The sequence below is a fragment of the Nicotiana tabacum genome, chromosome 19 (assembly GCF_000715075.1).
Source record: "Nicotiana tabacum cultivar K326 chromosome 19, ASM71507v2, whole genome shotgun sequence".
Lineage (NCBI taxonomy): Eukaryota > Viridiplantae > Streptophyta > Magnoliopsida > Solanales > Solanaceae > Nicotiana > Nicotiana tabacum.
Genome location: NC_134098.1, coordinates 59,220,548 through 59,246,507, shown reverse-complemented (window position 1 = coordinate 59,246,507; position 25,960 = coordinate 59,220,548). Strand labels below are relative to the sequence as shown.

Here is a 25,960-nt window from a genome sequence, read left to right as displayed (position 1 = left end):
GGCCAATTATATAGAAAATCTTTTCAAGGTCTGTTGGCCCGATGCTTAGGGGCATCTGAAGAAAATAATATCATGAGAGAGGTTCACGAAGGGATATGCGAAAATCACTCGGGCGCAGATTCCTTAGTGTTGAAGTTGGTAAGGACATGATATTATTGGCCCCGCATGGAACAAGACGCCAAAGACTTCGTATGAAAATGTGATAAGTGTCAACGCTATGCACGACTGATGAATCAACCAGCAGAACTCTTACATTCGGTTATATCCCCCTGGCCATTCAAGAAATGAGGGATGGATATCGTCAAAAAGGTAATATTTCTTGTAAGTTTGACTGACAATTTTTTTAAGTGGGTGGAAGCAAAGCCTTATCAGAAGATCAGAGAACTCGAATTTGTGGATTTCTTGTGAGAAACTATAATTTGCAGGTTCGAAATACCAAAAGAAATAGCATGCGACAATGGCCCACAGTTTATCGGCGCAAAAATTACAAAGTTCCTCTAAGATTTGATTATAAAGAGGATCACATCTTCATCCTATCATCTAATTGCAAACGGTCAAGCAAAGTCGACGAACAAAGTGATTATTCAAAACCTCAAGAAAAGGTTGAAAATAGCTAATAGTAAATGGCTCAAGGAATTACTCGGAGTTCTATGGGCGTACCAAACTACCGTCAAGTCAAGCATAGGGGAAACCCCTTTTTCCCCTCGTGTACGGTGCAGAAGCTTTAATCCCGGTAGAAGTAGGGGAACCCACCTTGAGATACTTCCAGGCAGATGAAGAATTGAACAACGAAGTAATGTTAGTCAACTTGGAATTGCTCGATGAACGCAGGGACTTGGTGCATGTAAGAATGGTAGCTCAAAAGCAGATAATGGAGCGGTATTATAATCGAAGAGCCAACCTCCATTATTTCAAAGTAGGAGACTTGGTCTTAAGGAGAGTAACTCAAAACACCCGGGAGCTAAACGCGGGGAAGCTAGGTCCGACATGGGAAGGCCCCTACTGGGTTTCAGCTATCTCCGGGAAAGGTTCATACGAGTTGGAAAACCAAAATGGAGAAACGTTTCCCAGCAATTGGAACGTGGCACACCTCAAAAGATATTATTGCTGATGAACATGATCCGTCAGAAAGTATGTGCTACACTTTTTTTTCCCTTCGTTCAGTTTTTGTCTCGATTGGGTTTTTTCTGACAAGGTTTTTAACGAGGCAGTAACAGAAAGCATACTACGAAGACATCAGCAATAAGACATTTAATAGCAAGGCACACAAGCAAAGATCCACTCGGGGATGGTTAGATAATCTTTTGCTCTATAGCAAATTCTCATCGGAAGTTAAGTTTTCTATTGAATAAAGGTTATCTGATCGTTCACGAGCATAAACCACTAGAGGGTTGTTAGATAGTCCTTCGCTCGATAGCATAAATTCCTAAGGGGAAGTAAAGTGTGTTACCAAATTAAGGATTATCTAGAAATGCATTAGTGGAATCTTCGAAGATACAAGACTTCCAGTGTTCCAATTCGCACTCTTCGTATTCGAACACTAGGGGGAATGATATAAGGATACGGCAACAATGACTGCCACAACGACCGAGAAACAAAAAAATGGAAGTATAATTGCATCATCAGGACCGGGGACTACGCGGCCAGCCCGTAGAAACAAGTTATATAAGTTAGCCACAAGTAATGGCAATTTCTTTACAGCACAGCAAATGCTTATGTACTTTTTGAAAATACAAGGAATAAAATGAAATCCTGTTGTATTTATCTTGTTTCTTGTCTGAACGATAAATCAACTTTGTCATTTGAAGGTTAAACAAGTACTTCAAATGCTAGTGTCATAATGAACAACAGATGTTCTCTTCAAGAGTACTGTAAACATAAGAGGGCCCTCTTTTACAAAAATCCTCACGTTAAAGGGTTGGTTTCGGAAGAATTTATGCCCTGAATCAAAATGTTTTCGGGGAAAGATACACCCGAAGTCGTATACGAAAAGACGCAAAATGTAAACTTGCGCAAATACTTATCAAAGCCCTCACGAAAAAATGGTTGATGCCAAAAATGCTTTCGGGGAGAATACACCCAAGGCTTCACATAATAAGATGCAAAACAGAAAAGCTTGCACAAAATTCTTAAGCAAAAGGAAGAAAATGCAAGGATTAAAGACTTGCATGACTATTCAAACGAAAGGAAGACTCAAATAATACTTGAGCAATAGATGTTTTTATTTACAAAAACACATTAAAATGGCATAGGTACAAGAATTGGAATAAGAAAAGAAAAGCTAAGTTGCAGTATCTCCAAAACCAGGAGGAAGAGAAGTGTCCGTGCCCCTGGGAGAAGTTGACGGACCCACCGATGGCCCAATATTTTCACCAGTCTGGCCTTCAGTATCGTCATCCTCAGATTCTTCTTCAGTTCCCGAGAACTTGGAACCAGAACCAAAAGGATCAGGTGCATCAGACCTTGCTGGGAGTCCACTTTTAGCAGCCAACTCAAGCTCACGGGCCTTAGCAATTTCGGCATCAAAATCAATGACACCATCTTTGGCCTCTTCCAAGGTTTTTCTCCTCATGTTGTACATAGCGTAAGTTTTCTCAACAATGAGGGAAGTCGCTCGACACTTAAGTTCTTGTTTGAGTTGGGTTACCTCGGCAAAATGGTTTTCCCGGGCGGACCTAGCAGATTTGAGGCTAACGTCAAGGTCACAGATAGTTTAACTAAAAAGCCTATTATGCTCGATAGTTTTCCTGTACTTCTCTTCCAACTGGGCGTGTTTTGCCCCCGTAGCAGCAAGCTCTTCAATTTTGGAGTTCAAGGATGCCTCTAAGTTGATCACTCTTTCAGCGGAGGCAGCCTTGCATTCAGTTGCAGCAAGAATGACATTATGGACTTCAGCCCTGGCTTCGTCAAATCTAACCATCAGCGGGCCAATTTCTTGGCTAAGGGTTACCACTTCTTGCTCGCTTTGCCACAAACGAGCCTCCAATACAACAGCCTCAGCAGCTTTGGCTTCCAGTTCCGAAAGGCGAGCGACATGTTGCCCCTGCTCTGCCAAAAGTTGATCTCTTGTGGAGGTAATCTCTTACTTTTCAAAAATCAGCTTCTGAAGGCCCTCGGATGCAAGAACGTTGGCCTACAAAGTAAGGAGGGTAAAATTCAAAATATGTTCCTACCTAAAAATATAAGGAGTAATAAAGGAAGAAAGGAACGTACTGTTGCGACGTTGTGCATGGCGTTGTTCAACAAACACTCTCCTAAGAGTTCCTGAATCTTTTCCCAGTCTTTCTGTGAAGCCAAAGGCTTCAGATAATTAGCAAGCTCCACCTATCGAGATAGCAAGTTACATCTGATAGAAATCGAAAGAGTAACATTCCTCCTCCTTTGTGGAACTTCAGAAGGGGCAGCATAATTTTTGCCCCAAATTCCCATGAACTGTGGACCGGGGAAGAGGAACACCTTCTTCATGGTCAGGTGCGGCCGGTGGAGATGATGTAGCAACTGCTAGTGGAAAAGTGGATAAAGATGGAAGTGATGTAGCAGTTGCATTATGCGGACCGCAGAATAGGTATGCAGACCGCATATCGGTTGCAGACCTGTCCAAATCATTTCCGTTTTTTGGGCATCACTTTCGCGGTCAATTTTGTGGACCGCATACCTATTATATGGTCTATTCTGCGATCGCATATCTGAGTTCGGAGGGTTTATTTTCCTATTTTTATAATCCGGCCCCATTTTGATAAATAGCCTTTGGGGCTCGTTTTGAAGGCATAAATCTGATATTTTTAGAGAGAAGTGAGAGTGTTCTAGAGAGAGGAAGAAGCTCAAGTGCTTTGTTCATCAATATCTTGTCCAAGATTTGAAATCCAATAAGGAAATCTCACAAGATCTTCACTCAAGAGGTAAGGTTCTAATCGTAGACTTCAATTTCGAGTTTGGGGTAAAAGATGGGTAATTGGGAGTATGATTCTTGGGAGTAAAAGTATTATGTATACATGCATGTACCAATAAGGTTTGTGGGAATATTGTTGAGCTTAAATGGGTAGAGATTGGGTTGTGGAATAAAGGAAATCTTGTGGAAGAATCTTCTAATCAAATTTGCACATCTAGTGTTTGATAAAATGCTAAAATGAGCTGAGACCATGAATATCTTCCTAATTTGTGTTCAATTTTGTTATGTATCAAAATAGATTGTAAGTTGCTAGGATTTCCGGAACATTGTAGTTTTTTAAGGAAAGCTCAAAGCGAGGTATGTTGGCTAAAATTTCTCTCTTAGAATCAAAATTCATAATGTTCTCGTAAGTTTCAAGTATGGTTGGCTCAAGTTCCTAATTCCTATGTTTCGGGTTATCCCTTATAAACTTGACTATTCCGAATGAGCCTTATGTCAAAAGATACATGTTCAAAGTATGGGTTGCGTATTAAAATGTTATGGCTTTGAGTCGTGTTCAAATGAAAGGTAGTATGCCAACTTGTGTGAGAAAAACTCGATATGCTTATGACTCTTAATTGCTCATATGTGTACCTAAGGTCTTGATTAAAAATGCCTTGTTGTTGGTAATTTATAAAGATGCTTGAAAAGGAAATAAGTGAATTAGGGATATAGGGTGTGGCCAACATGCCAAGAATGAAAGTTATACTTGTGGCTAATGGTGCCAATGAAATTAGATGATGTGAGAGAGGTTAAGAAATAAGCCTTGATTCAACTGTTTTAAAATAACTTCGAAAATAGAATTGCCTAAAAGCTTATGTACTCAAGTCGTGCCCATATGTGGCTATTTTAACAAATGTTATGCTTTCTAAGTATTTTTCAATGTGTTTTGCGTTCTTACATATTCGTGAGTGGAAATTGTGTATTTTCCTTTTTGGGAAAAAGTATTTCAAGAATAAATGATGTGCTGCTTGTTTATGATTTTAACTTGCTCTTCGATTGCCAATCATTTTACTCCATTTTCTTGGAAAGAAATCTATTGTGTTTAAAGCCTTCATTTCTAACGAACTTAAAGTTGTGATTTCCGGAATATTATAGATGTTGATATTTATGATGATGATCCATGGAAGGAAAGATATAAAAGTGTGGAATATAAAATACGTCCATCATGTCTTGAATAAAGAATCTTGTGAATGGCCAAAAGAGCCAAGGAAATATTATTTTTGTGATTGGTTGAAAATACTAGTGGAGATTTATACAATGTGAAATATGATGAGGTAAATACATTTGTACCTATGTTACCTTTGTGTGTAAAAATAAAAATAATATTTTTGGGAGTATTATTAGCAAATCGAGAAAGGGTGGGTTGTAACAACCCACACCTAAAACTACATATGCCAGTGTAGGAGTGGATTGTGATTATTTCCCTTATTTGGGATGTGATTGATAGGTTGATATTATTCCCCTTAATTGGGATGAAACTGATAATAGTTGTGAATTGGAAAAGTCAACCCACACGGTATATGTAGGAACGCGGCCTAGCTGATCGGGTGTAGATCGGATGCCATGTTGCGCACATGGTGGTACTACTCTTGGTAACACCTTTTTCGCATCACATGTCAAACCACATTGTTCGTGGGGAGATGGCATAGCCGATCGGGCGTGATCGGACTCCGTGCTAATAATACGGTGGTATATCGGTGCTAATGATCTCCCAACCAAAAATATATATTAATTTCGTATTTTAAAAATTGTTATGTTTTAACTGGACAATTGGATATGGTTGATTGTGACTTGATGTTTCTATGGTTTTCCCTTTCATATATGGGCATTCTATTTTGAAAGAGGACATTTAGTTTTACATACTAGTATTGTTCCATATGTACTAACGTCCCTTTTGTTGGGGGCGCTGCATCTTCAATGGATGCAGATGGTTCATGAGCGGGCAACTTTGGTCCTCGTTAGCAGTTACTTCCTATTCAGCAGGTTTTGGCGAGCCCTACTCTATTCCGGGCCTGATATCATTTGATGTTGTACCTTGTGTTATGAGGTATAGCCGGGGCCTTATTGCCGAAATTTTCATATTACTCTTCTGTTGTACTTAGAGGCTTCGTAGACAGGTTGTGTGTGGTATTTGATGTGGGGAATTGAACTAGAAATATTGGTATTTGGAAAACATATTTTTCATTATATCTATAAACTTGTAATATTTTGAAAATTATGAATGAAGCTACTAATGAAAATGAAATGGGAGTTGTTAATGAAATCTTTTCAGTGTTTGATTAATAGAGTGCATCTCTTCTTTATTCATGGATGAGCTTGGGTAGAAGAAATCTAGCAGGCTTGCTCGGCCGGGTTCACTCGGTTGAGCACCGGTCGTGCCCCCGAGGTAGGGGCGTGACAGTAGCTGCATCTAATGTAGTGTTGGTCGTAGGATGCTCGCCAACCAAAGACAGAAGGGACCCGGTATTTAGCCCCGCAGTACCGGACACAACAATTCGGGCCTAAAAACGGGAGTTGACATTATCTACAAAATCAAACTCTCTCCAAAGTGCTGAGGTATCATCCTGAGTTGGTGTACCTCTCTCAGCAGGTCCAGCATATTGTTGAGATGATGAGGATTGTCGTCTTCTATGTAGATAATCTCCCTCATCACTAGCTTCTTTATCATCGTCGATCATCACGGTGTCTATGACTGACCCGGGAGGAAAACTAGTCACCATCGCTATCGGAGATGACTCGAGGGCATCAGTCCTTTCCCTCTTATTCTTTTCCCCAGCTTCAGAGGAGCGTCTTCTCTTTGATTGTTTGTCTTTCGTCCGGAGACTCCGTAAAGAAACATTTGCTCCCGAAGCATGCCCGGAGCCACCTGTTCGAGTAAGAGCCTACTAAAGCAGCCTCGCTGCATCAGTGGGATCAGCCAAAAAATCCTCCTCGGGAACAGCAACAGAGCCCGCATGTAGACTTAATTTCATAGACAGGTTAGAAGGGATCAATCAAGTTCTTCACATGAAAAAGTGAAACAAGGTGAGTTTGAATTACCATGATTCTTGGCCTTCCACCTGTATTTAGGGGCCAACTCTTTCCACAAGCGAGTCTCGAGCGTCGTAACGTCCAAGATCTTTTGTACCCACCGGTCCAAACCTTCAACCACCAGAGGGATCCATCAAGTTGCTGAAATGGGCGAATGATAGAGGATCAACACGGCTACAGAAAAATATTTCGTAAAAGGAAATACTAAACAAAAAGCTTACGAGTGCAGTTCCAAACGGCCGAAAAGGATGGAGCCATTGCCGGAATGATGTCATTGGTGGGTATCTGCAATGAACCGTTCCATCCACCCATGGTCGTTGTCATCATCCATGCTAGACAATAGAGCATGGTGGCCATGCTTGCAGAGGTTTATCATTCCCCCGCGGATGATTTTGGGAGAATAGAGATTCATCATATGAGCTAAGGTTAGCTCCTCTCCAATCTCCTGGCACAAACGCCGAAGACAAGCAACCGTCCTCCACATAGAAGGACTTACTTGCGCTAAACTTACTTGGTAGCGAAGGTAAAACTCCGCAATCACGGAGTCAAGCTCTCCGCTCAAGGAGAACGCACCCAAAGTAAAGAGATACGTGTAAAAATATGTAAAATCCTCCTTGGGTAGGGTGACCCACTCCATAGATCAGGAGCAATAATATCTAAGTCATGGCAGCGAAAATCTTCCTTCACAGCAGGAATGCTAGAAGGACGTAAGGAAGAAGGTTATCTACTGGTGGCCCATGTTCGAGAGTTAGCAGTAGGGAATTTCTCTTCGAAGTTTTTTATGGTAATAAGACTTCTAGGGATGATGGAGCCCACTATTGGAGGAGCAGAGTCCTCAGCCTTATTCTTACTTTTTGAAAAACCGATACGCTTTGAGGAAGAAGCCATTATATGGAAGAAGGAGAGGTTCTTTTGTTTGAAGATAATTAAAGAAAAGATGAAGAGCAAGATGTAAGTTAGACAAGGAAAGCTTGAAAAATTATGAAGTATAAGGGAGAAATTTGATACGTATAAGTAAAGGTTTAGCGGGTAAATTCATGGACATGATTACCTCGATAATCGATAAAAGTTATGTTGAATCATGGGATGACGCGTGTTAAAGGCATTAAATGCGGAGAAACGTGCGTCTAATCAATCGTCAAAATCTTTGAGAGGGAATTATAGTAATTCCCGTCAAAAGAGTATTTTTACCAACTTTCCGGTAACACAAAGTTATGTTACTGGAAAGTAGGGGGACTATCTGTATAGGGTAAAATATGCTATGACACGTGGCCGTCCAAAAAAAGGACACGTGGAACACAAGATGAGGGGATGGCCAAAGACCGAAGGCAGCTGTTTCGTTTGTCACCGGAAAGAATAACGCTCATAAAGATGTGATAAATTCTCTTCACTCGGTAGCATTTAATAGAGAATATTTTGTGGCATTAAGAATAATTACCCGTTACAGGTAATTTGGCATTTATGTTCACTGTTACATCCTCATTAATGTCCTCATAATTGACATTAAAGAGGGGCTTGATCCTAGGACCTTAATCCTAGGTGTAGCTATAAATAGTAAGCTCTATTATCATTGTAGAGGATACGAATTTTCTGGCAGACTTACGCTACATTCTATACAAAGCTCAATACAATCTTATCTTCTTACTTTTTTGATTTCATTGTTGATCTGCCCGGAAATCCTATTACCGGAATTGTTGCTTATGTTGTTTCGTTTATATCATAAGGCTAAGTATTGCATAATTCTTCGATTACTTTATTATTTCAGGATCAAATTAATTCACCTATCTAGAAACCATGTATAAATTTAACTGTATCGTTTTATGGGTAAACACTATTCAACACAAGTTTACGCCATTGGAAATAAGCCTAGACTCTTGAGCAATTATTAAGAAGATTCAAAAGGTGGTAATTACAGTACTTACCAATGACTGCAATTTGGAGGTTAATAATTAGGAGAAAGCAACAAAGTCGCAAATATGCTAGCAAAAATTTACGGTAGATTCTACAGAGACTGAGTTAGGGTTTGAAGTTTATGAGCTTGAAAGTGAGCTTATTCTATATAAAATCGGACAACATCTCCCCCATTTTTCTTACTTTTAGAGTATATAAAAATAATAATAACACATACAACCTTCAATTATATACTTCCAGCACCACAACACACCTAAGCAGCTCAATAATACGACATGACAATATTCAATATCGAGTTTACAACTTCTAGTCGACATCTTGCATGTTTTAAATCATCCAGCATATCAAGCACCTAAACTATCTCTTATATATGAAGAAGAACAAGATTCTTGCCTTAAATCTCAAAAATCAGTCGCAAAATAACTTAGAACAAATTCAAAATAGTCCAGCAACTCACAACAACATCATATACGATTTCCGACCTTTATTTCACAAGTTATCAACCGAAAAATCTAGCTACAACTAGTGTGAACTCAAGTATATGTAGGAGAAGTAGAATATTACCTTAATACCAGCCGATATTTTTGTTGTAGTGCGGATGTTGGAGCAATGACTCTTTGTTGTGGGTATGGAGGGGGGTCGGCATTGGTTCATTTTCGGTATGGCTACTGAGGATTTGATTCAATACAACAGAATAGGAAAATCCAGCAAGCTTAGACAAGATAGAAAGTAAGGAACTACAACAAAAAAAAGCCCTGCTTTTTCCTTCACTAATATGAAAGTAAGCAACTTCTATTAGCGTCAGAACTTGAGTTGAACTGATCGTATCATGTGCAACGTCCATCAATGATGGTTTACGGTTAAAAAAGTGGTTAACAATCTCGAAAAATATATCTAAATTACAGCCAACTCCCTCTCCTCGTTCCGGTCGAGCACTCTCTTTTCTTTGTCCAACTCCATCTTATCAAATAAGACTGACTTCTTACTAACCCGCAAAGAATTGTGAGGGTAGACCAGGTATGAAGAATGAATCTATTTCTGTGCACGGAAGTTGCTGGCCGGCAGCCGCTCAACTGTTTGAATCTGTCTTTCCCTTCTCTTAGCACAGGTAGGTTCAAGTCAAACTTTTTTTGGCTTACGGGCTCAGAATACCCCAAAAGTGTCATTTGAACACTTGGTTAAAAATGAATTTTGAAGAAAGTCAAGCACCAAGTGCGTGTGATAACTAGAAATTCACAATTATAAAGAGTCTCGAGTTTTCCATAGAAAGCATGTGGCTCACCAGTTTCAAGATTTAGTCATAGTTTTGGTTATGTTCATCTTATCCATCATATATAATAATTAACTTTGTCCAATACCATTAAACAGGATAAACAACAGTTAACTTGTAGTTCATGACACAATGGAGCATCTTAGACAAGATGAAATTAATTGCATATCAGACCACTAAATGATGAGACCATGCAAACAAAGGCAACGAGGAGCGCTAGCATGTGGCAACATGGGGACGTATAAAATGAGGTCCTATCAACTTGTTTCGACCTAGTATAATAAGATCATGATCTTGGTCTTACTTCACCGTCGATAAAGGAAAGAAGACTTCCATCTCCAAGTTTAACTCAGACGTAGCTCCCTTCTTTTTTCTTGGGGATGTGAAGCATTGTCAAACCAAAATACCCAACAAGTATTAACTCTCCCTGAATAGGAGGTAATCCAGCCGCTCCTCTACAGAGAAATATTTTTTTCCAAGTCACAACATAAGATCCATTCATTATCTTTCTTTGATTCCAGATCAAAGATTAATTTCATCATTAATTACTATCTATATATTAAGTAGATTGTAGATTTCGATATATATATATATATCTATCAGATCGTGACTTCATGTACCAAATATTTCAATGTCATTGCATCCGGTATTTTTATTTTGTCCAACAGTATGATGAAGAATAGATCCGAGAAAGAGACTTTCATTTCCAGTCTCTTATTTACTTATTTTCTTTTTATTGAATTTTGAATTTTCTAAAAGGAAAAATAATAGATTATCTCTTTTTCTGAGAGTGAGACATTGTATTGTGCCTATGTAGCGATTGGACAGAAACGCTCAACTGTGGCACAATTAGTTCAAATTCTTTCAGAAGCGAATGCTTTGGAATATTCTATTCTTGTAACAGCCACCGCTTCGGATCCTACTCCTCTATTCTTTTCGGCCATGAACTGTTACGACACGGAATCCCAATCTTAGGGTCGTGATGGCGCCTAACGTTCCACTTGCTAGGCAAGCCAATATTAGTTAATTACTTAACCAATTTAAATAATTTAAAATAGAACATTAATAATACGATACTACAATAGTCTCAAATAGATGTGATAAATACAACTAGCGTTAGTCTAATCATATCCCAAAGATCTGGAGTCACGAATATATGAGCATACTAGAATTCTACAGATAAAGTCTGAATGAATTACAATTGTTCGAAATAAGGAAAACAGTAAAGATATTGTAGATAGGGGCTTCAGGGACTGCGAACGCCAGTAGCTCTACCTCAAGTCTCCAAAAGCAGTTGAATCTGAGCAGTCTCAGCTACGCGCCATCAGGACCAACACCGGTATCTGCACAAGAAGTGCAGAAGTGTAGCATGAGTACAACCGACTTAATGTCCTCTGTAAATGTCGAGCCTAACCTCAGCGAAATAGTGACGAGGCTATAGGAAGTCACTCACAAATAACCTGTACGAAATAATGATGACAGAAAACAGTAACATAAATAAAGCATTAAACTGATATAAACGGACCCGAGGGTCAACTACTAGAGGGCCTCAGAATAACATAATCTCAAATATCATACCACAATGCCAAGAATAAACACTACAACCACAAACAACTACAATACATCAAATTCGTTACGGCATGCAACCCGATCCCAAGTTTCAACACAAGATCTTTTACAATGTACAACTCATTTCCAATATCAATATCATATCATTTCTCATTTTGTTGCGGCGCGCAATCCAATCCCCCAATATTATTTTATTAGCATAAATAACTCAACACCAGTATTTAAGAAATATGAACATAAAAAGGAAATGAAACGTGCGGAACAATAAGGAAATGAAGAATAGCCAACACTTCGCAATCCCAAACCTTGGCAAATCAATAATACCGAAATAGCTAGATGGCTCACATAAACGGAATGACATAACAAAGTACTTCAAGCAATATAAGTACGGTAAAAGCAACTAGAACATAAGACAACAAAAATATGCAATTAATACAATTAGAAGCATGCAGCAGGTAAGCAGATATTGCGTGAGAAATGTACAAATCGAAATAAGTAACAATTAAACAATAAGTAACAATAAAGCATGGATAACAAGTAAGAACATGTATAAACTAAAGCATATGACAAGAGATAACATAGAATAAAAGAAGACATGGAAATAAATAGCATAATCACACATGCTTTAACCGTACGACGGAGCATATACACTCGTCACCTCGCATATACATTGTTTTCCCACATAATTCACATAGCAAATAGGCCAATAAGTCTCAATTCCCTCAAGTCAAGGTTAGACACAACACTTATCTCTTCGCACAACCAACTCAACAATCAACCACGACTTTGCCTTTCGAACAAGCCTCTAAACCAACCAAATCTAGCCAATTATTGATCAAACAATTCAAACTAAGTTTTAGAAATTATCCACGAATGAAAAAAGGTTCAATCTTTGATGAATTTGAAAAGGTCAACAAAACTCAACCGCGGTCCCGCTTGGTAAAATATTGAGGTTCAGACCAAAATTTGATTACCCATTCACCCCCGAGCCCGGTTATGTGATTTGTTTCGAAATCCGACATCAATTTGAGGTCTAAATCTCAATTTTATAAAATTCTCTATTTCTACCCAGATCCCTAATTTCTACCATGGAAATCTTAGATTTTATATTAAAAACTCATGAAAAGTAATGGGCAATTGAAAGAAAGTGGATTAGAGTTTCTTACCAATGATTTTGGGAAGAAGAAATTCTTGAAAAATTACCTCTAGAGTGTTTAGGGTTGAAAAATAGTATAAAATGAGCTAAGTCCCGTTTATCACCTTTTTACCCAGCTACAGGTATCGCAAATGCGAACTCTTGTTCGTAATTGCGAACATCACAAATGTGACACACGGATCACAAATGCGATCAGTGTATCAGATTCTCAGAAGTCGCAAATGCGACATTATTATCGCAAATGCAAACTTTCCCCCTTTGCAAATGCGGATACGCCCTTCGCATTTGCAAATATGTCCAAGATTTCCAGTGGTCGCAAATGCGACCCTAGTCAGTTTGCAAAAGCGAACCTTTTTCTCACAAATGCGAGGTCACCCAACCCAAGCCCATGATCGTAAATACGATGTCTTGATTGCAAAAGTGAGGCTCGCATTTGCGAGCCAGTCCTCGCAAATGCAAGATTTGCATATCAACACTAGAACTGGACGCACACCAGCTAACTCAAATCATCCAAAACTCATTTGATACACACCCCCAAACTCGTCTAAGCCCCTCGGTCTCCAAACCAAATATGCACACAAGTGTAATAACATCTTATTAATTCGCTCGCGTGATTAAAACACCAACATAACATCCGGAACCACGAATCGGACATCAAAACACATGAAATACAAAAGAAAACTCAAGAGTAGCTAAAAACATAATCAAGCGTTCGATTCCTATCAAACCAACTCGTAATTGCACCAAATTTTGCAGACAGATCTCAAATAGAAGAACGGACTTATTCCAAGTCCGAAAACTAAAACTCAAACATGATAACCATAAAGTCAACCTATGGTCAAATCTAGAAAATTTTCAAACATTCAAATTGCTAACTTTTGGTAAAACAAGTCAAATTAACCTAGGGACCTCCGAATTCAATTTTGGGCATATTCTCAAGTCCAAAATCACAATACGAACCTACCGAAATCGTCAACATACCAATCTGGGGTCGTTTACCCAAAATGTTGACTATAGTCAACTCACATTATTTTTAAAGCCAAAAATTATATTGTCTTCAACTATTTATGTAAAAATTGAACACGGACTATGCATGCAAATCAAGAAACATCAAATGAAACTATTAGAGATCTCGGAATACACAAAATAAGGGATAGTACTCAAAACGACCTAGCGGGTCGTCACACGAACTTAGTTAATCACTAAGGCGAGATGGAGACCTTGATTTGGACCCTCGTGATCGAGCTTATGATCGTAAAGAATGCAGAGCCATATCCTAACGAACCAAACCAAGATGAGAGCGCTGAAGCTTATCTACCTAAAGCACTCATTTCAACACATGTCCTACAGTGGAAGCTGTAATCTTAGCTCCACCACTGGTTTTCTCGTAGGATAAACTATGTACTATAATATATTACTCTACTTTCTTAAGCATCAGATACTTTTGTAAAGGATTTTTCTGGGGCTAGATACAATACAGAACAACAACAACCATCGTTGTTTTTAGGTCGTAATGCCAAATTATTAGGTGGGCTTGCAAAATGAATTAATCTTTTATATATTTTACTCTATGTCTACCATTTTCATTCAATTGTCAATATAATTGAGACAAATTTAGGATTTTCTAACATAAATACATTAATTTCCATCTAAAATCTCTAAATAAATCAAAAGTTTCATAGGATTACTCATGGGTGGGACAAGCTTTTCTACTCTGATTCATGATTTCTCTTGGCTATATGGTTCATCCGGGGGAGAGATTGAACTTCAAGAAAGAGTAAACGGTCTTATGAATACACAAATGTATAACTCCCCAGGAATAAACTAGGCATAAATCAATATGCTTAAATTGAAATAAAAAATAAATACGAAGATGAGCCATTTAGATTTCCTCGGAAACTCTCACCTACGTCACCATTTAATATTTCTTGGCCCATCATTGGCCAAACCACCTGAGCACTACGCTCAATGTGAGTTGGATTACTTAGCCACGCTTCATAATTAGAAAAACAAGTACCGTGGAAATACATGCCGCTCAAACAAAGAAAGATGATGGAGAGTTGACCGAAGTGTGCACTAAATACTTTTTTGAGAGATCTCCTCCAAATCACTGGTATAGCTATTGAGAAACACTAATCTTTAAGGTAAATATTTATTTACACTAAATCAAATAATTTAAATTGAACAAAGTTAAAATAAAAGAATCACTTATCAAGTTTAATTGGTACATACGCAGTGGCGAAGTCACATGGTCACAAGGGTGGTTAACTGACCACCTTTTGTCGAAATATTGCACTGTGTATATAATTAAAATATTACGTTTTAGAGGTATATAACACATATTGAACACCCTTTGTCGAGAATTATTTTTTCACTTCTTTCAAATTTGAATACCCTTAAGAAAATTCCTAGCTTCGCTACAAGTACATACGTGCATGAAAAATACGCATCTTGTATTCATTTGTCGCTGGGTACGTACTAAATATTTACCAACATGTAATCCTAACTTGTTGGTAAAGCTTATACCTAAAAAGAATCCCTCCGTGTACTATTGATATCGACATCTATTATCCGTTTGACCAATAAAAACGTTTGATGCATACATGTACTGATGTAAAGATTATAATTTGCCCAAGGTACGAATAATCATTTAGGAGAAGAAATACAAGCCTTGTCTCTGTGGGAGTCTCATCAGGAAAAAAACAGTTGTAAAACCAATTGGAACACGAAACGTATTCTCAGGTGCTGTTGAAGAATAATGGATCTCTCCTACAATTAGAAAACACACTTCACTGGTTTCCCAAAAAAGATGACCTTGTCCTTTCATTTGCTGCATCTTCGTATTTATTTTCACGTATTGTTGAGTGTAAGTGATGTTTACACCAAAAAACATTATACTATTAACATAGTAGCTAACTAATAAATTAAGGAAAAATATGCAATAATTAATTAACTATATATCGTTAAGTGATAAAAGTGTATGTAGAAGACACTTGTTATGTTATCATTGATGTAGTATAAACACGAATGTTTGGTAAGTTTTTTCCAGGAATCTTAGTCGTTGAGCATATAAATAATCTAGGACAGGCTTATTTATATATAGTTAAGTGATAAAAGTGCATGTAAAAAACAATTATCACGGTATCGTTGATTTAGTATAAGCACCAATTTCTAGCAAGTTTTTTCCAAGAATCTTAGTCGTTGAGCATATAAATCATCTAGGACAAGCTTATCTACGTCGTGGTCATGTCCTCCTCCACTGCATTTTGTTTATGTACCACAATCATGGGGATTCTACCCCCTCTAAAAGCATCACATGCTGCAACATATTTATATCCACTCAAAAGAAATCATATAGAAACTTACCAGCTGTGGGCTTAAAAATTGATTAAATATTCCAGATTCTCATTTAATTTGACTGAATTAATTACTTGCATAGTTGGTCCTTTATCTTACATTAATCCCTAACGCAGGGATCACACGTTTTTTCAGTTGAGAATAAAAACTGAAGTAGGATGTTTTATATGGTGTAGAGAAGGTTACTACAGCTGCTTAAGTAGGGAGTATTATTGGGAGGAAGAGAAGACAAGAGAATCTCTTAAATCCCAAAAAGCTTGAAAAGATTTCCAAAAATCATGAATTGCTTCAAAGAAATGGGGGGGGGGGGGGGTTGGGGTCCCCCATTTCATATTCTGAATGGATCTCTCTCTATGTTATGTATCACTAGGTGTCTGTCGGCCAACGGTGAACACACGACAGAAAGAAGAAGAATAGGAAATATATACCAATTCATTTATCTAAATATTTGAACTTTAAACTTTAAAGTATCTGTTTCAAGAAGGACGTTGGAAATACCAATCCTAGTCAGAATCGGAGTTTAGTACTATAAGTTTTGCTTGTGCTGACCAAGCAAAGAGTTGGAGGATTACTAAGAGAGAGTGGATTAGACTGATGACAGTCACATATGCAGTACATTGAAATTGATAAACATGTATATAGTATAAAAAAATCCAGTTAATGTGGGCAAATTAAAGCCCAAAGGATCGTGACTAGAATATGTAAAGTTGAAACAAATTCAAGAAATAAACTAGCTAGCTAGCTTATATTTGTGGGGAGAAATGAAGTAAAACACGTAAGATATGCTGTGTTGGTCGCGCCATGACCTCGACCACGTCCCCCATATACTTATCATATTGCCTCTTTCAAAAGAATTATTTCGGTCAACTATATATCTTGATCATACAAATTTTCTTTGTAATTTAATTTATTAAAACAGACAATTTTATCTTAAGATATTGCAATAGGTTGAGTGTTACCTAAGTACGTAATGATCCGTCGTACAAAATACACCTGTGGGTGTATATATTGATATATGAGATGCGTTATCCTGAATATTAGGACAGCTTAATTTTACAAACATTAATGTACTTATGACTTTTGCTGAAAATGGGGAACCAGTCAAACGTCGTCTACTTCGGATGTCATCCCTTTGTTTATATCTCTATTTTCTTTGTGCTGCTGCGTAATATCTAAAATCAGCAGCCAATGCCCGTTGCCATAACGACTTAGTTTTGGTTTCCTCTTCTCTTTCTCATGAGGTCTTAATCGTTCTACAAAAAGAACAATCACCACACTGCTGTCTTGTTTATCCATTATATATATATATATATATATATATATATATATATATATATATATATAAAAGAAAAATGACTTGTATAGCCGTTTTCAAAATAATAGCCGAAAAAATGTATGTATATTTTTTGTATATATACATTATGTATGTCATATACAAAAATTATACAAATTTCATATACTTTTTCAACTAGCGAATGTAAATAGTTTCTGGTACGGGGTAAAAATGATAATACCTCATATATATAGGTACGGTGCTTGGTTAACGTGAGTATTGTTGAAATCAAAATTAAATAAATATAAGTGTACTCTTTAAAAGTTTAAATTTTTAAATGAGTATAGTCACACAAGTTTACATAGCATCAAATAAGAAAGAGAGATTAGATTTAAGTCAAACACGGACGTGAGGAACGTATTATTGAAAACATAATTAAGCAGTCTAATTTAAACTTTTATATAAAGTAGCCATACAATTCAACGATTATGACTAAATTAGACGCAACACAACCCAGATACCTTCTTCTGTTTAAAGCAAAGTTTACTTGACATTGTACATTAATATACAGGGAAAAGGGTTAAACTTTTCTTGTACTATTTAATTTGAAGTTGAACAAAGTTTTCTCTCATTAAATTTTTGGTCTAACATTACTCTTGCCATAAGGAAAAAAATCATAATTTTGTCCTTGGCCCTTAACGGAGTTCCAACCTGAAAGTAATTTTAGAATATAGTCAAAAGCTGAAGGGTAAATTTTGTATCCTTTTAATAAATAAAAAAAACCAGACACGTGGAGTCCACCTATTTCATGCTGAAGCTCTATTAATAATAATTGCAAATAAAAGACGATTTACTAATGATAAAATTATGAATGAATAGAAAGCGCGATGTTAAGTAAAATTGAACAATTCGGATAGTACAATAGCAATATATGTTGGACAGTTTCCTTATCATACTTATTTTCCGTTTTCTTATTTCTTTTTAAGTCATATGAGATAAATATGTTCTACTTCTAGTAATTAGCTATCGTAGAGGTCGGGCTTCAGTCGAACAACCTTCTCCTTCCCTTCCACTAATGAAACTACTCTTGCAAAGTCATAAAGTCAGTATAATCTATCTTTGATCTTTTTCTTATTATGTCTTCAAATGAAAGACGAAGAAGCTTAATTCCCTTCTTAGGAAAGCGTCAATGTGCCGTAGGGAATGCCATCAGATTGAGCAACTTCACATGTGAAATAACATGGTCTCTAATCTCTAAGTATCACAATGGACAAATTCAAAAAACAACTCCTTACACCCTTCACATGTCATTCACAACTTAACCAACATCATATGCAAAACTATCTTCAGAGGGTTAGATGGGTCCAATTTCCACAGCACTTACCCTAACTTCTTGAAGCTTTTTCAACTTTTCTTGCTTTTGTAGAAAGGTTTCCCTTTAATTTTGCCTTTCAAAGCAATGCTCATATATGTAATTCCACTTTGTTTAGCACTATTTTTTATTTGTCCAGTCCCATATATATATATATATATATATATATATATATATATATATATATATATATATATATATATATATATATTTATATATATATATATATAAGTTTTATAATAGTACAAATATTATTATGGCAAGTTAAAGATCACAAATTTTAAAAGTTTTATAGCAACCCTAATATTATGACATTTAAGACACAAGTTTTAAAAGCCTTATTTTCTTTCTTAAACGTCGAGTACAAAAGAAGTTGCTTCGAAGTTGAAGGCTCGTCCATTCATTATATGTCTGTAATTTCATACATAAAGAAGAAGATTAAAAACTCATCAATCTCCTTACCGCTCCGTGAGGGTCTTAAATCACGCTTCTCTTACTTTCCCTCCTTCTAGAAAAAAAATGTTGAACAACAACGATCTTTCTAAAGTTAAGGCAGCAGATTGGTCGACTGCGGGACGGGGCCGAGAGCAGCAGTAGGAGAAGAGATAATTCCTTCAATCTACTCCCCTCGATTAAGTTAGAAATATCTTAAGAGAAGAAGAGAAATCGTTTGGATTAGAGGCGAAACCCCTCTCCGCCATTACAGAGTGCTCTAATATCTTAAATCGAAGGCCGAGTCAAACTATGGCAAACAAATTGGAACAGAGATTTTTGTAGTTTGAGAATTTGTAAAACCTGTCTTGACCTGCTCGGCAAAACTGAAATTCCTAATTAGTGTTTTGCAGGCGAAGGAGCTTAATTAACTTTCATAAACTGATAATGTATAGCTATTAAAACATTTAAAATATAACTAAAAGTAATTGTTTATAATAAGTATGAAATTAATAACCTGAAAATTGAGGCAACTAACGTGCTACGATATAAAAAAAATTAATATTGTCGATGTATATAATTTAAATCTAATAAATATAGAGTTGGTACTAGTAGATGGACCACTTAATTGTTATTGGTCCCTTCGAATTTTCTGGTATATGATGGAAACCTCTGCCCAACCATATGAACGCCTGGGGACTGGTCACATGACCATAAAATGGGGTCCCTTTTTAAAGCTAGTAATTTCTAAATTAGGTAATCACTTTACAGAGAAAGCAGACATACAAATGATAAGAGACCTGACCTAATTGTGTGCTGCTCAACTGATAATTTAATTTTTTAGTGTTTTCTATCATGAAAATCCGTTAGTTTACCTTAAATAAACCTTTGATGTGAAATTGGAGATCAAAATATCTCACGAAGAGTGCGAACTTAACTATGTTAAAGATTGCTATTTTATTGGAAGTAATCTATATATTTATATAATTGAGGGGCATTGGGGAGGTGATGTGGCATGCTATAATCACAGAATTCACAGTTATCTTTTTTCCCAAATTTTTGCTGTTTTCTCCTTTATTTTGATTTATTTATGTGATATTTGTAAAAGCCCAAAAGACACCACTGTAAACGTTGGTCCAGACTACAACAATCCGAAAAGTCACGACTATTACCCAAACGAACAATTAATGAAACATTTCAGTTGCAAATCAATTTTTCTTTATATTAATGATACTTAATACTAATTTTATTACGAGATTTATTGTACTTCACAATATTATAAATGATGCTTTTCAGTCACTCAGAGAACCAAGAGCAACCAACTGTGATTTTTTTCACGGTAGTTGGATCTATGGACTGTGATGATTGATTTAACTTTTCAATTCATGTTTCTGTAATTAATTCTACCATGTTTACCGCCATGCTTTCTGTATTTTTTAGAAGTATGTTGCCAACCCATTTTAATTATATACTGAAACAACGTTTTCTTTTGCATAACGAAATAAACAGATAATATTAGGCAGAGATGCTGATATTGGCGTCTAGATTTTTTACTTGTATATCAGTATATTTATTAACCAGTTAGGCATATTCCTCTTCGCGGTAACTTTTTTTGTTAAGAGCTTTCCTTTCTCTATCAAAGGGAACCTTAATGAATGGAAGGCTTGAGTCCACGCTCGGGCATTTAGGTCCTCTTTCCAAAGATATGGAGCATTCTTCCTTTGCCCTTTAATGGCCCATTGTACCTTCACATACATTTATAAGATAACAGTCTGATCTTAGTACCTAACTTCTTGTACTAGTAACAACCCTACTGCTTCTTCCTCCAGGACCACCTCCACAGAAAGCGGATTTAAAATTTCAACTTTATGGATTCGAGTTCGAAATTCTATCTAACCCATTTGATTTATCAAGTTCGGAATCTTTTACTTTTACTTATTTTAGTAGATTTTTAAACATATATCTAGTGTTTGAGCTAAAGACACTAGTTAGCTTCTAGCTTATATCCGCCCATGCCTGCACAATCAGTGGAGGAGCTAGGAATGCTAAGAGTGGCATACCTAGGATTCAAACATGCACGCTAAAGCAATATTTTTGAGCCACAATAGCATCTACACGGAGAATTCAACAATTTATTGTTTGTACCCTCCACTTCCAACCAAAAAGTTGTGAGTTCGAGTCACCCCAAGAGCAAGGTGGGGAGTTCTTGGAGGGAGGGAGCCGAGGGTCTATCGGAAACAGCCTCTCTACCCCAGGGTAGGGGTAAGGTCTGCGTACACACTACCCTCCCCAGACCCCACTAGTGGGATTATACTGGGTTGTTGTTGTTGTTGTTGTTGTTGTAATTTTCAAATATATTGTTTGTACTCTTCAAAAAATGCTGTTAAATCCATGTTGGATCCTCCAAAAAGCATTACTTATCCGACATGCAGTCCAAAGTTTATCAAAACCCTAGTAGGTCTCGAATGTTTAGGGTACATGGACATGTGATATTTTGCCATCAGACTATGATGCCAGTCCAATGTGGTATAAGCAATGACAGTTACAAGGCTTACGTACACACCACTAGTACGAAACCCCACTTGCATTAGCCATGAGGGACATTGCTGCCATATATGTTTTAGTTAACTGTCCCAAATTAGCTCCCTATTGAGTACTATAGTGGGAATGGACCAATGGACATGCATGTGATATATTCACAGATATTATTGATCAGTGATGGAAAAGTGACGCCATTAGTTGGGAAAAGTCATCTTAGTACAATCTTGATGATTATAACAAGTAACAAAAAGGGCCCTCTTCCCCCTTTTCCCATGTTTGAAACAGTTATTAGAACCAATTGTTAGATGGAATATGCTATTTTCATGTGGATGAGACCATTGATAATTTTACCCCAAAAAGTGTGGTGGGATATTAGATGGAACCCTTCATCTGAGTTTTGGAAATAAACAAATTCCTAATAGGAAGTGATTTCCCATCAATAAACCCTATGCAACGCGAGTCTGAATTACTGGGACCAATGATTTCAAACGTTGGATGCTCTCGCCCAGCTCTCCCCCACCCTCACCTTCATGCATTGCAGTTATGGTAGTTGGTTCGTGATGACAGAAATATGAAATACTATAATAATAATATTGTTGCTTGGTCAGTATCCTCACATGGTTGCAACTCATACAAAAGAAGTTGTAATAAAAAGTTATAGACGCGTTCCAATTAACAATAGAGTAAATTGGATCGCATGTCCAATAACCATAATAACTACCGTTTACATAATCAAGTCAGAAAACTAAAAATGAGAAAAACATAATATTAATATAGTAGCAACAATGATGAGAAATAAATAATAGGAGTACTAATGTACTATACTAGCATTTAGGAAATAGCCACCCAAAATGACTCCCAGCTTGGAATTACTTTATTCCTACTCTCACTTGCTTTGCACCTACTTGGTCTTGCATACTCTCCTACCCCAATATCATGACTTCCTAATTTTCTACTACAAATTTCATCATCTTCATTTTCATCTTCATTCTCTTGGCTAATTTCGTCATCTTCTTCTCCATAGCTACATTCTTCATGTCTTAACAAGGAAAGCCTAAGCCTACCATCTGAACGTTCAGCTTGGAAATAAGAGTTACAAGAATTGATTATCACAGCTTTTAATACTAAACGACCACCTTCGCGATGAGGTCTAACTTGAACACCTTCATTTCCACTCATTGATGTTAGAGGAGGTGGAAAACTACTTGCCCTGTTGAATTTTTTCGTGAATTCTCGACTTTTTGATCGGTGAAAATTCGTCTCTTTTTCGGACAAGAAAGGAGAGAATTCTTCCATGCTTTCACTAATGTCACTGCCTGTTTCGCTTCCTAAGCTTTCAGTGCACATTTCCAAACTCTTTGTGTTGAGAGTACACAACTTTTCCAGAGGATGAACATAAACTTCTTCGTCCTCTAAATAGCCTTTTTTCGGGTATTGACATGGATTTTCCAGTTCTTGTATGAAGCTCCATCCACAACCCATGTCACTATTGTCATGTTGATTTTGCAGTTCATTGAAACTAAGGCCATTTACTTCATTCTCTTCTTCAGTTTCTGCTTCTTGTGGAGATGTATTAGACATTTGAAGCAATGTGGTAGATTGTAGGTAATTTGATATAAGAGGAGGCAATTTGTTCATTAAGACATGTGGTTCAAGAAGTGTAGGCTCTAGACAAGATTGCAGACCTTGATATAGAGTGGAAGTTGAGGTCATTGTTGTTTTAGAACAATATGCAAATAAATAAATGAACAGAGCAAGAACAGGGCAGAAACAGGGGAAAACAGAGGATTTGGTCTACTTTTAACTAGAAACTAGAAATGTGAAGTTTTTTTAGCGTTGAGAAAATCATATGCTTAAATGAGGATAAATAATCTATGTCATTGAGCCATTTTTGGTTTCTAAAATGTACCTAGGTTATAAAGCTTATGAGGGTGGCAAATTGAAGGTAAAAATGAAATTTAAAAAAAAAACAAGGATAGAGAAAGGGAAGGTAGAGAATGGATAGAACATGAAAGAGAAGTGAAAGGGGCAAGGTTGAATTTATAGGACTAAAAAGTAACCACTTGAGGGGTTTTCTTTTTCTTTCTCTTTTTTTTTTTTTTTGGGGGGGGGGGGGCGTGGGTGGGTGTGGGAGGTTGGGGGTGGGGGAAGAGGTTCTCAATTTGCAAAGAGGAGGAGTTGAACTTTTGGTGCCACTGGAATTATTCTGCTTTCACTCTGCCACACAATAAATTGAGAAAAGGATCAAAGAAAAATGGGACGCTAGAAATAATTTGAAGTTGGACAAAAGCTCATTGGTCCTTTTTGTTTGTGTATTATTTTCTCTCTTTCTCTTTTTTATTCTTTTCTTTTTTCTTATTTTACAATTTTAGGTAGAAGACATTGATTTTGGCTGGTTACAACAGCTAAAATTTGATTGGTGAGTTTAAGAATTACTTTTAAAACGAATGATTAAATAACGTGTGGATTTTGGAGGGTCATTTTCTTTTGCCATCCCAAAGTGAGCCAACAAAAAGGATTCGTTCTAATATTTTTTGATAGATATTGCTTTTTTCACCCCCTTCTCACTTGTGCTTTTCAACCTCCACTTAACCTATTCTTTTCTTTAACTTTGACTAGGGTTGAAAACCTAAAATTTGTCGTACATCATTTGAGCAATGAACAAAAACCCGAATAGAGTTGAAATTATAATAATCTAGTGGTTGTATTTTATCCTACACTGCATGGATGCAGGCTTTTAATCCATCAAATGGTCTTTCCTTTTTTTTAAAAGTTGGAAGAATTAAGCCAAACAATCGCTCATCTAATTTCTTAAACTAAAAATAACCGACGGATGTATAATATATAGTATATAATTCACATATGATATATGTATAAATATGTATAATCTATGTATACCGGTTAGAAAAAGTAAAGAATGAATTTGACCGGCTATTTGTGCAACAATCTCTTTAAGTTTCTTATCTTTCGATATTTTATGGCCCTTCCCAACTACTTAAAGAAAAAAAGAGAACCAAAATTATAATTTGTTCGAGATTTAATTTATATGCACTGCTAATAAAGGGAGATTGACACAAAGGGGATTCTTTAGGGCTGGTCTAGAAAATTTATCTCCGGAATTAACAACATTGCAAAAATGGCCCCAATATGTACAGATGCTCGTTTAGTGAAAAACAATCGAACTAAAATACCCTAAGGTTGAGCGGCAAAGATGGTGGCAAGAGCAACCAAAATCGGTGAACTTTGCCATACATAAGTTATGATAAATTGGCAGGACTTCATACTGCATTAAACCTAGATATCGCGTTGCATAACAAACAAACTCTACCAGGTTGTCATAATTTTAAAGCTACAAACAAAAAGAGAAAAAAATACCTTTTAGAAGGGTGACAGGAAAGTTATGACAAATTGGTAGGACTTCATGTTGTATTAAACCTAGCTATCCAATTGCATAACGCACAAACTCTACCGGGTTATCATAATTTCAAATCTACAAATAGATAAGGGTAGTAGGTAAGAGCGGACGCACGTTCAACGAAGCGGTGCCACGCGATATTACTTCGTCAGAAAACTTTACTATATATGTATTAATACTGTGAGAAAACAAATAAGTTAAAACAAAGTGACACAACTTGACATAGATTGTCTCTTGGCGCGTTGGTTATGTGCCTGATTTTGCTCTAAAAGGTTGGCGGTTTGAACCTTAGCTAGAACATATTTTTGGCAAATATTTGACGGAGTCTCTGTGGTAATTGTAATGAAGTAATCCTGATCTAAGGACCTTTTCTAACTTAAGACTCAACAAAACTAATGGACTAAGACTAGTTCTTGTCTACAAATATAATAACTATTTATTCTCATTCTTCTATAAGTTTCTACACAGCTTATTAAAATTCATGCAAATACCCCCGGTAAGAGACAAGTTATGATCATATTGATCTATTGTAATATTGATCATATTACAATAATTCATTTGGTAGAAAATTCTACCAAATTGGCAGAGCTTAACTCAAACTACTCGTTTATTTAACTTTACACAAGCTAAGACAACATGATAGACTATAAAGTATATGCATTCTACCAATATATGCATAATTTAGCTCTATTATAATCAACTT

General features: G+C 36.7%; 1 protein-coding gene across 1 annotated transcript; it reads right to left on the bottom strand.

The window, feature by feature from the left end:
- Window positions 1-22,582: 22,582 nt before the first annotated feature.
- Window positions 22,583-23,864, bottom strand: LOC107791985 (protein FANTASTIC FOUR 2-like). The gene has a single exon (XM_016614149.2). The coding sequence runs from the start codon at window positions 23,553-23,555 to the stop codon at window positions 22,674-22,676; it is 882 nt and encodes a 293-aa protein (XP_016469635.1). The 5' UTR covers window positions 23,556-23,864; the 3' UTR covers window positions 22,583-22,673.
- Between the last annotated feature and the right edge of the window lie 2,096 nt (window positions 23,865-25,960).

Coding starts and splice junctions, on each gene's coding strand:
- LOC107791985 (XM_016614149.2), bottom strand. CDS start 23,555: ATGACCTCAACTTCCACTCTATATCAAGGTCTGCAATCTTGTCTAGAG.